The following is a 12,730-nucleotide window of genomic DNA, read 5'->3' as shown; positions in this document are numbered from 1 at the left end:
TATACTTAAAAAATTAAGACTATAAGTCTACAGCAGATGCTAACACATGAAAGCGCTTTTTAGTATTGTTGAGTAGAAAGAGATAATGACACGAAACTCGATAGGAGAAGGTGTATTTCAAATCTTTCAATTGGAGAACCAAACTAGGAAAGTCATATATAGAAGAAGCGGACTAAATAAAATAATTTATTGATATTTTCAATTAATTGAATTATAATACTTTCTATAATAAAAATTCCATAATTATATTACTAAAAGGTATTCTCTCTATTCTAATTCATGTGAGATAGTTTGATTAGGCACGAAGTTTAAAAAAGAAAGGAAAGATTTTTGAAACTTGAAGTTTCAAGTTAAATGATTTCTAAACATAAAAATATATCATTTTTTTTTAGACAAACTGAAAAAAAATATGATGCAATTTTTTGTGTTAGGCTGGCACAGACTTTCATCATCTAGTTAACTTAGCAGAGGGGCTAAAATTATAATATATCAATAACTGAGGGAGCGAAAAGAAGAGGTGGTGTCCCTACTTTATCCCTTGCTGTAGTGATAAGATTAAAGATTAATATAGCAGGACAGTAGTATTGTGGAGAAAGGGTGAAGTTCAACTTTAGCTTCGGTGAGTCCGCTTCTCTTCTTGCTTCTTACACTTCCATTCTAGTTATTGCTCGTTTAGTTATTGCTCGTTTGGCTTACTCTGAGATTTCTCTTAGCAACTTTTTTACCCAAGTTTAGCATATTAAAAATTTAGATTTACAGTTGAGAGAAAAAGGCCCACTATCTTTGGACTTGGGCTCAAAATAATCCTATATCTTTCACACTTAGTGGTGCAGTTTTAGTCACAATCCTAAATCAGCAAAAATGAAACTAAGATGAAACAACTATATAAAAACTGTGACATAATTCTAACTGCATCCAATAAATAGTTTATTTTCATTTTGATTTTGGTATCTCTTGATCCTTATGAAAAGGGAAGTTTCAGTCCGTCCATCTGTGAAAAAGTATGCACTAAAATTGAGGAAATTAAAGTAGAAAAGATGGCTATTTGTGACCATTAGTGGAATTTGATGCCCATACAAATGCTTTTACAAAAGCAAGAAGAATCGTGAGGAATAATCGTAAATGATTCGGACAAGATTTTGCATGCCATATATACTATACATATCCCCTCAATGAATGAAATACATATTAGGAGTGAGTTGGAAAAAAAAATAGCAGACTCATAATGAAGGTTCTATAATCATGCTAGGGAGTTGAAATCCTTAGAGCAAGAGACCAAAAAGACAGAAAGTAAGGTAGATAAGCTGACTACCCTATTTGCCTATTCATATCCAGTTTAAAAACTTGATACTTCCCCACCATATACAAAGCCACTTTCTGGCATAACAAGTTTAACCAGCTGGTCAACACAGTATCCTTGACAAGCTCTTGTTCTAACACTGATGACAACATGATAAGACCTCAAGTGAGGTTCTCTCCGTTGGGACTAAAACTGCATTACTTTATTAAAGAATATGGACTAGTAGAGCTCTGCATGAGTGCATGAAAGATATAGGATTATTTTGAGCAAAAGTTCAAAGATAGTGGACTATGGACGTCTTCTCATTTACAGTTCTAGGGAATGTATAAGGCAATTCAGGTAATAGCTGTGTTCTGTCTTAGTACTCTACTCTATGGATAATTCGTGGAGGTAATTAGCTACTTGTATTTGCTCCTGAAAAGAGAGTGACTTTTCATTTTTTCAACAGACAGAAGAAAATGTCCAACATTGATATTGACGGAATTTTGAAGGAGCTCCCACATGATGGCCGTATCCCTAAGACAAAGATTGTATGCACTTTAGGGCCTGCATCTCGGTCAGTGCCAATGCTAGAGAAGCTTCTTCGTGCCGGAATGAATGTTGCCAGGTTTAACTTTTCCCATGGGACACACGAGTACCATCAGGAGACCTTGAACAATCTGAAAATTGCTATGCATAATACTCAGATCCTGTGTGCTCTCATGCTTGATACAAAGGTTTGAATGTGAAGCATATATTTTCGTTCTTTTGCAATTTCTCATGTTCTTATTTGTGCTTCTATCAGTATCTTCACAAATGGGTACTAGATACGAGTGAAACTGATCACTGGCTAATTGCCCTAGAAGAGAAGTTCTTCAATCTCGCAGTTGTCCTTGTTCCTCTTGATAGCGTTGTTCAGTAAGGGCTTCCAGGAGATCTAGTTTATGGATAAGCAATATTAACCTTATTGGAATCCTTGTGAATATTCTAGAATATATGTAAACATAGTACGTGTCTTAGTTTACTCCTATTGTAATTAGGTAGTGATTTACTTCCTTTTTAGAACATATAAACATAGTTATTTAAGTGATCTTTCCTCTAAGCATAAAAGAAATACTTAAACACCAAGCAATATATTTCAAAAGATAAGCAACATCACTTTACAGATAAATATGTAAATTGAAATCTTCTGGATACGGTGTTACTAAATGGTGATAGATGTAATTCTCATTGTGTGAGAAGTTCATTAACGAACTAGTTACCAGGTAAAATAGAGTCAATGTGATGTTATTTCACTTCTGTATAGTGGTCTGGACTGTGTGTTCTTTTTTGTATTTCTCATCGTTGTTAAGTTCAGTAAAGAAGTAGTTAAGTAACATAAAGATTCAATTTTCTGTTAGTTCACTTCTGTACAATTGTCATTCGGACGTGTTTACTGCATGCATTCTGTGATCGATTCCCAGCAACAGAAAGTGACGGCCACTCAATTTAATATATTTGTCTACATCACTTTGTCAGAGAGCAATAATAAAAAACAAATATGGACATTAGTCTTTGCTTAGTTGACCAACTTCAGATCACTAATTTGTTAATAAAAATATTGCAGATTCCTGTGATAATAGCATTTTAATAGCAGGACTTTGCATAATGCTATAATATTCTGATAAGAAGTAATTACTAATTAACCAATAATAGAACAAATGAGATGACACTAAATTACATCCAACAGAACAGCGACAACATTTAGAGATGGTATTAAAATAGCAAAGATGGTGTTGCTTCGGAAACGAGAAAAACAAAAAGAACTTTGAGCCAAAAGAACAAAGAAAAAAAAAAAAAAAAACAGGTAGACCCAAGTCTACTTCATAAAAGGTGGAGTTACCTGGAAGTCATTGCCGAATGCAACTTGATCTTCTAGATAGTAGATAGTTGCCTGTCCAACTTTGCCGCTTGTGCCATATTTTGTAAGTAAGTTCCTCTGTTTTTTGTTGCCTCTTTAAATAAGGAAAGAATTTTGGAGTAGCTGGGAGATACACTGTGGGTATGTGTTTTATTCCTTTTTTTTTGGGCATTTTGTGGTAAATCATGTATTTAAAGAAGGAAAAGAATTGCATCGATGTGCTTGCTCGTCTCTTTGCATGATTTGCGCTTTTTCATTTTGGGTGACCCCTCAGTAAAGTCGAACTGCTTCATGAGGAGGAGGAGTTACCTGGAAGTGATTGCAGAATGCAACTTGATCTTCTAGAGTAGCTGCGAATCCAACTCTGCGCTTCGTTCCATGTTTTGTAAATTTTCCCCCTTTAAATAGGGGTTGAATTTGCAGTAGCTTGGAAACAAATTGTCCAGATGCATGTGTTGTAAGTTATTTCTTCTTTCATCCTTTTTGGTTAGTTATGCCTTTAAATAAGGAAATAAATTGCACCGACGCGCTCACCTGTTGCTTTCCATGATTTGCGCTTTTTCGTTTTGAGTGATCACTTCAGTAATAAGCGACCGGGTACACCTTGCTCTCGCTTTTGATATAAATGGTTGATTCCAACTTCTGTTTGAGATTGAGCATAGTAGCAGTTGTCGTCGTGGTCGCGTGCATCCTTTGCTCTTGCTTTTGTCCAGGGAGGATACATCTTATCTTAAATGAATATTTGAAATGAGAAGTTCACCTAGAAATATTCTATTTGTGGGATTATGTAATTTTTATCTTCACCTTTGTCATATCAGTTCCCATTTATTATAAGGTATGGACAGCTACTTGTTTCTGGTTCTTAATAGTCATTGTACTGGATTAGAAGTAATGATATATAAACAAATCTGAGTTGAAACTTTCACTTCTTTCTCCATGTACTGTGCTATATCACGGACTTGTTGCTTAAACAGTGAACTGTGTACATACTTTGCAGGGACCAGAAATTCGTACTGGTTTCTTGAAGGATGGAAAAGCTATTCTGCTAAAGGAAGGGCAAGAGATCACTGTAACCACTGACTATACCATAAAAGGAGATGAAAAATTGATTGCGATGAGCTACCAGAAGTTGGCAGTAGACTTGAAGGCTGGCAACACCATCTTGTGTGCAGATGGTACCATAACCCTTACTGTTTTGTCATGTGATCCAGCTGCTGGAACAGTGAGATGCCGCTGCGAGAATACTGCCACTTTAGGTGAGAGAAAGAATGTAAACCTTCCAGGTGTAGTTGTAGATCTCCCAACTCTTACGGAGAAGGACAAGGAAGATATCCTGGATTGGGGTGTTCCCAACAATATTGACATGATTGCTCTTTCATTTGTGCGCAAGGGCTCTGACCTTGTCAATGTTCGCAAGGTTCTTGGCCCACATGCCAAGCGCATACAATTAATGTCAAAGGTACATAAGCTTCTTTCTGCAGTTTGGTTGATTTGTCTAATAGTATTTTATAATCATCTCCCTTGAAGACGATCTTTACATTGGACTATTCTCCTTGTAATTTTTTTGGCTTGAAAGTCTGTTTTATTTTGATTTCTTTTGTGTGCGCGCACACACATGTGCTTGCTTGCTGGGAATGGGCGTGGAATGTTTTGGTATGCTGGTTTTGTTCAACAAGGGTAGGCAAATGCTCGTCGAATGTATATCACATAGTGATTCTTTTTTTTTTTTTTTTTTTTTTTTGGGTTTGGGTTGAAGGTTGAGAATCAAGAGGGAGTTGTCAACTTTGATGAAATCCTTCGTGAGACAGATTCTTTTATGGTTGCTCGAGGTGATCTTGGAATGGAAATCCCAGTGGAGAAGATTTTCTTGGCCCAGAAAATGATGATATACAAATGTAATCTTGTTGGCAAGCCTGTGGTGACTGCGACTCAGATGCTTGAGTCAATGATCAAGTCTCCACGGCCTACTCGTGCCGAGGCGACTGATGTGGCTAATGCCGTCCTGGATGGTACTGATTGTGTTATGCTCAGTGGGGAGAGTGCAGCTGGGGCTTATCCAGAGCTGGCAGTAAAAATCATGGCACGAATTTGTATTGAGGCAGAGTCTTCGCTTGACTATGGGGCTATCTTCAAGGAGATGATAAGGTCTACCCCACTACCCATGAGCCCACTTGAGAGTCTTGCATCTTCAGCTGTCCGTGTTGCTAACAAGGCTCAAGCAAAACTCATTGCTGTCTTGACACGTGGTGGGACCACTGCCAAGCTGGTTGCCAAATATAGGCCCGCTGTTCCAATTCTGTCCGTCGTTGTGCCTGTTTTAACAACTGATTCTTTTGATTGGTCCATCAGTGATGAGACTCCAGCTAGGCATAGCTTGATATATAGGGGTTTGATTCCACTTCTCGCCGAAGGCTCGGCAAAGGCCACTGATGCTGAATCAACTGAGGTGATCTTGGAAGCTTCCTTGAAATCGGCCACAGAGAAAGGGCTATGCAAGCTTGGTGATTCTGTTGTGGTTCTTCATCGGATTGGTGCTGCGTCAGTTATCAAGATTTGCATAGTGAAGTAGTTGTGTTGTGTAAAGTTTCTATTTTGAGGCAGTCTGGCCACCGTGGATTTCCGTTCTTTCTGGTGGTCATTATGCTTAATTCTAGCGGTTATGTTATAATGTCTCTAGTATTTCTATTATCAATTAGCCACAACTTGGTAAATCCCAAGGACCAGTGTATTTCATGTCTTAGAGACACTTCAGATACTTGCATTTAATAAGAGTCAACTATTTGGCCTATCAATGCATTTAAGCTGTACTCGGGAAAACAGAGGTGAAAAAGGACAGAATTCATGTGGCACTGGATAGAAGTCTGTTGGTACTGATTGCCATGCTGAAATGTTTCGTCATCTACTTGTCTTAGGCTGTTAGGCATGCAGAACTGCTACTCTCAGGCGATTTGCACAAAAAAGATACTTGTGTTGCTATTTAAATATTATATTATCTCTCAGTATCTGTGCGAAAATATTCTTTTAAAGTTTAATGAAAAAAAAAAATATTATTCATAATGAACATGAAGAGTGGAAAAGATAAGAGTTGGTACCTTGCCTAGCTTGGCAATACCAGTCGGAAGGTCTTTCCTGTTAGCCAACCAACGGTTGCAGCCATGGCAGTATTAACTCTGCTTCTTCTCTGTAATCTCTCTTAGAAGCACAGATGGCAATAAGATGAAGTTTTGTGCTGGGAAGTAGATACTACACTTGATCTTAATTAGAAGTATTCTATTGAATCCAAATTGTGAGGCAACATCGAGCTGGATTCTATCAAAGTCCTACTTCTTAGGACAATATCGCTTTGCCTTCTGGATTGAACAATACAATGCATTTCCTAGTGAAGCTCAAAGAATAATGGATAAGGTGAGTTTAACTGAGGATGGTTGCCCCTGTTGTAAGCTAATGATTGTAGTTGTCTAAAAGTCAAGAGGCTTTTGTTTCTGGGTTTGCATCAAATCTTTTTACTTGAGTTTTGCAGCGTTGATTATCTGGTTTTCTTTTATTTTGAGTGCTTTGTTACAGATTGGAGGGGGGTTATGGTGTTTCCGATGTCCCAGGATCTTCTTTGGGCAGAGCCAAATTCACCTTGTTCAGTGTTTCTTTTTGTGTTTCTAATCCATTTTCATTTGGTAATTTCTATCCCAGATAAAGCACTAGTTTCTTGGAGCCATGGCATGGCTAGACTTTCTCTGCAATACAGATCTGAGCCTCAACTGTCCCTTATGTGTTTGATATGGAGGAAACTGTTTTAGTGACTAGATGAGGCAGAAGATGAAATGAAATAGCAAAAATCTCATTAGTTTAAATTTGAGGCTTCTAATTCAGACAGTTGGGGGAGTTGTTGGAGTGGTTGCCCCTCTCTTTCATTCTCAGCAGCCAATGATCACTCAAAATTTCCCAATTCCAAATCACTCTTTAGCAAAATAAGTTGCATGAGGCTGTGAAAATATTTATTCTTTACTCATCAGATGGTTGAGCTTTGCAAATATCTTGGCATGGAAGCTTTTGGGCGTGGGGGGGGGGGGGGGGGGGTTTAGAGGGGCGTCTTGTGAGATATGCAAGCTATTTAGGTTTCTGTGTCTCACAAAGGCTTCTTAAGCTTGCAGCCATGGCAGGGTTTAGCTAATGTCTGAGAAAAGGCGAATCTGAGCATCCAAAATTTCTGTATGTGTTAAAAAGTATATGGCTTTTATGGAACTCGAGAAAGTTTGAGATTTTTCAAGGGTGGCTACTCTCTTCTCTCTGAAGTTCATTTAGCCAATGAATTTTCCTGTACTTCTGTTATAAAGAGAGTTTAACAGCCCTTTCAGAGAAAATACATATTCCTCCCCGCTAAACTTGTCGGAAAAACCCAAATCATAAACCCTAAAGTTTGTGAATGAGGCTATGATGATATTCTCCAGGAAGCCAAGCCAGATATTTGAGCTGATTCATATCAAAGGCAAGGGAATTTGTGAGGTGGGTTCTTAATGGCTCTCACAGAAAGGCCTCTGCTTTTTGCAGCCATAGTGGATTAGACTTTTTCTGATAGATCAAATCTGAGCCTCTTTTCTGTGTCAACTGTATTTCTACTATGTCTGGTCTGTCTCTTTCGTTCTTTACTTATTTTTATGATCTTGTATAATATTGATTATTGATGAGTCTAAACGAGTGACATGATCAGTGAGGACTCAATTGGTGATCCCAAGCTTGTTTGGGACTGAGATATTGTTGTTGTGTTCTTTTTATATTCATGTTCTTTTGTCTATAAAATTTGCATAATATCAGGAAGAACCCCAATTTCAAAAGAAAACTGTTATATGTTTATCTAGACATTTTCCTGGAGTGATTAGGTATTGATATGAAACAAGTCCAAAGGGTGCGGAAGTGAATTTGAGGATTCATGTACTGTACTTAACCGGTGTGATATTAAAGCCAGTCGGTGAATTATCTACACAATTTTCCAAACTTTCATATCTTAACTTCAATCTTCTAAATCCCAAGATTCAGAGGCATTGAAAGTTATGCATAAATCATAATGAAAATGAAAGGTGAATTTTTTTTAGAGTTGATTCATGGCCTGGCTTGGCAAGACCAATCGGAACGTCTTTCTTGTAAGGCATCCAATGACTGCAGCCAAAACATGTTAACTCCGAGACTTCCTTTGATTAAATAGGCGAAAATCTGAGCCTCTGCCTCAACATGGTTTGTTTACATTTTTTTTTTTAAACAAGTCTTTGTGGAAATAATTTTAGACTAGAAATATTTCTGTGGTTCGTTGGTCGATTATTTTGAATTCAGATTTTCCTTTATCCTGTGTGGTTACTGGTTTGTTAAAGACTGGAGAGAGTTATGGTGTTTCCAATTTTCAGGATCATCTGTCTTTGTGCAGAGAAAAATTCTAAAATTTTCAGCGTTTTTTTAAGTTTTTTTTTTTTTTCGGGGTTTCGGGGTGGGGGGCATGGGGTGGGGGTGTAATTTCTATACTAGTTAAAGCAGTAGTTTCTTGGAGCCCTGCTTCGACTTTCAAGACTAATGAACTCTCGGAACTTGAGATTGTGTCAATACAAGTTTAAGCTGGTGCCCTTTCATTCTGTTTCAGTCTTCGACGAGTACATGCAGCAGTTCAAGAGAGGCCTGATAGCTCTGACACCCGCAGATAAATGAATTCCTATTGGTATAAGAACTAGGGTGGCCATTCGGTTTTTCAGTTTGGTTTTTTCAAACTTCGGTTTGGCTATTTCGGGTTCGGTTTTTTGAAGGTGGATACCGAACACCGAACCAAACTAGTTCGGTTCGGTTTCGGTTTTTTCAATTCAATTTTTTTGATATAATATTAAAAGAAATTCCATTGATACTAATTCATATTCTCAAAAGCAATAAGACATAAAACTGATAAATTGAAATCAAAATCAAATAAACAGGATACACAAGAACAGAAAACTATAATCATGACATAGGATTACTAGGTGTTATATACATACCGTAAGAATAATTAAAAAAACACATAAAGGACATACATTAATCCTAAAGAGACATCCTAGTTACCTTTCTTTGTTAAGGATATTTGATTTTTTTCAATTGAAGTAGAAAATTAGGGATACAAATGCAAAAGAGGACTTATTACAATTGTTTTTTTTTGCTTTAAACTTAATGAGCCTGGACTATTTTAATTTTTTTTTTGGGGTAATGTATTAAATTTCAATGCGCGTTCGGTTTTTCGGTTCGGTTTTATCAAACTTCGGTTCGGCTATTTCGGTTTCGATTTTTTTACGGTGGACACCAAACACCGAACCAAACTAGTTCGGTTCGATTTGGTTTGTTGAAGTTTAGGTTCGGTTTTTCGGTATTTATGCCCAGCCCTAATAAGAACTAGACATATCCGGCTGCTGGTTGACCTATCCAAAGTTGAATTTTGACATCATAGAGAAATTTTGTATGATATTTAGGAATAGAGATTTTGTTGGTGATCTTTCACACATAGTTGAAATTGATATTTTGATGCAGCATAGAGCTGACCTTTCTAAGGTTCTTGGAATAATTTGTGATACAGTAGGAGCATAGGATCAATGTCCTTTAGACTTCTTAGATGAAAGATCCAATGTACTTGTTCAAGCTATTTCATTGCTATTGTGGACTTTGAGAAAGTGCTTATTCAAAGCTTACTAATTTTTCTTGCATTTTACACATTTATAATTAATGCTTATAATATAAGTTTATTTGTTATTAAATAATAAAACTAGAACAAGAATATTTGCAGAGAAAGAGAGAAGAGAGTTCTTATTTCTTTTGAGGGATGGTTTTACAATGAAGGAGAATCCCTCTATTTATAGGGGAAATGTTACACCTCTCGTTTTCGTCGTAAGAAAGTCCTTGGCTTATGGGTGGTTTATACCCTTAGTATGGAGATCCGTACCCGAGTCTTTGAGATATTAAGTGCCTTACCTCGTGTGTACCAAAGTATAAGTATACGTTCTTTGCAATACGATAGGATTAGAAGCTAAACGAATCGAATCGATGCAAGATGGAGCGACACTGGAAAACCTCCAGAACCAGCCCACATTGACGGGCCGTCATTGTGGGCCGTCGGTACGCCGACGCCCTTGAAGTTTCAGGTGGCAGGTCGACGGAGCACGTCGACCCACCGTCGACCCGCATCGCTGGAACTTTCTTGAACCATCTATATATATTTAGCTCCACGATTTTATTCCTCATTTTCTCGTTCCCAAACCAGAGCAAACCTTAAAATATTTCCCCTCAACATTTTCCATCATATTGGAGGAGTTCTAGCAAGATCCGAGCCCCGTAAACCCGAGCTAGTGAAGAAGAAGGTTGTTGCTAGGGTTTCATTGAAGTTGTGCAGCTTGGAAGTTTGAGTTGAAGTTGATTCTTGTTATTCTAGTCCCCTCAAGGTATGTATATGATTCCTACCTTTGTGTTTAAGTTAATTATCAAGAGTTTTAGTGATTTTAAGTAAAGGAGATATAGTCATGAAAGTGGTAAGTTGAATAAGGGTAAAATTAGGATTATGTCACGACCCAACCGGAGGGCCGCGACGGGCACCCGGTGCTAACCCACCCAGGCACCTCTTAACATACTTTTACATTTACATCTAGGTAAGCCACATAGCTAAATCATACTTTTTATGCATCAATCATACTCTTTCCATTGGACAATAATACATTTATATCATCATTTGCAACTATACCCAAATATTGTACATAAGCCGACGAGGCTAACAAAATGACATCCAAAATATAGGCCAACAAGGCCAAATGCATCTAACCATATACACATGTCTACGAGCCTCTAAGGAGAGTATGTCATATCATATAGGCGGGAGAGGACCCCGCTATGCCCATAAATATGTACACAAAAGAATCAATACCAAAGTTGTAGCTCCGAATGAAATGGAGCTCCGCTAAGTAGTCCCTGAGTAATATAGCTATGGATCAAGTCTGTCTCCCTGGCCACCTGCGGGCATGACGCAACGTCCACAAACAAAAGGACGTTAGTACGAAGAATGTACTGAGTATGTAAAGCATGATCAATATCATTATAGAAGCATAATAATCAACATAAGAAATAGCATAAGATGGGAGATAGTAGTATCATCGTCATAAGCACTTACTTGCTTTTCATAGGGACTTTCAATTTCTAAAGCGAGATTGTGTACATACATCCGTATCCGTACTCATATCCGTACTCATTTACATTTTGTATCCATAGTCATATTCATATACCTATTCTTATTCATATTCATATCATATGAGTATTCATACTCATATCTATATCGTATACATATCCATATCATATACATAACACTTACATAGCATACCTGACCACGAAGGTTCGGTGTTTCGCGTACCCGACCATGGCTAGGTTCGGTTATCATACATACCTGGCCCTACCAAGGCTCAGGGTTACACATACCTGGCCCTACCAAGGCTTCAGGGTTGTCCGTACCCAACTGCAGTATAAGCTCGGGGTTTCATAATATCCCTACATAGGCACATTTACGTAAAAGCTCATAGTCATCTTTAGCATCATTACTATTATCATCGTCATCATTAACGTCATCACTATTATCATCGTCATCATCATTGTCGTTCATTACATCTATCCTTATAGGATTACTCGTCATATGAGGGATTTAGGACAATCGTAACATATCGAGAATTATAAGCTTAGTAGCCTTTGAAGAATGCATCATTTGGAGGAAAACATGGGCTTATAGAAGATTAGATATTTGGCCAAAGAACCATGCCTTATGAAAGAAGGGTTAGCCTTACATACCTTTCCGTTCAACTATTCTATCACTTGCGCGTTCTCCTTCAATGCTCACGTTTCTACCTTCATTAGAGTTATACTATCATTAGAAAATCATTAACTTAGCATACATGACTAAAGCTAGAGAGAATTGGACAGTATCTCCTTTATTTATACGACTTCCTCCATATCATACATCAACTCCCAAACATCAATAATACGTTCACAATATCATAACATTAGCCTTTATTCATCCACATTATCCATATTCCTCAATTCACTTCCAATCATCCATATCCATGGTCATAACACATGATTACATTCATTCATATACAATGTCTATCCCATGTTCTTAACATCATTTATAACATAACCATATCGCAACACATCAAGAATCATGACTCAATTCAAGCTATTACTAAAAAATGACACTATTCCCACATTCATGACCGATTTCCTATCTCCTTCTACAATCCAAGTGTTTCAACTTTCAAATACCTTAAACAACATGTAAATACCATAAATCTTACCTTAGATGGTGTAGGAATGAACCTTGGGTGGAAACTCCTCACTTGAGCAAAACCCTAGTTTCACCTTCACTTGGATTCCTTGCCTTGGATGAACTTTAATGGGTTTCTTACACTCGATTCACTTAGTTTGATGTTGTTGATCACTAATATCTCTTGAATTCTTGTGGGAGAAGTGTAGAGAGATGTTTTAGAGAGAAGGGGTGTGAAAGGGAAATGAAATGAAATGAGACT

The 12,730-nt window shown here is 37.5% G+C and overlaps 1 protein-coding gene across 1 annotated transcript; it reads left to right on the top strand.

Moving 5' to 3' along the window:
• Positions 1-464: 464 nt before the first annotated feature.
• Positions 465-5,967, top strand: LOC132621073 (pyruvate kinase, cytosolic isozyme-like). Its single transcript, XM_060335207.1, has 4 exons — positions 465-619; positions 1,749-2,016; positions 4,177-4,638; positions 4,936-5,967. The coding sequence occupies exons 2-4, from the start codon at positions 1,759-1,761 to the stop codon at positions 5,746-5,748; spliced, it is 1,533 nt and encodes a 510-aa protein (XP_060191190.1). The 5' UTR covers positions 465-619; positions 1,749-1,758; the 3' UTR covers positions 5,749-5,967.
• Positions 5,968-12,730: the final 6,763 nt, after the last annotated feature.

Source organism: Lycium barbarum, chromosome 12 (assembly GCF_019175385.1).
Source record: "Lycium barbarum isolate Lr01 chromosome 12, ASM1917538v2, whole genome shotgun sequence".
Lineage (NCBI taxonomy): Eukaryota > Viridiplantae > Streptophyta > Magnoliopsida > Solanales > Solanaceae > Lycium > Lycium barbarum.
Note: the sequence above shows the minus strand (reverse complement) of the source record. Positions and strands in the feature narration are given on the sequence as shown.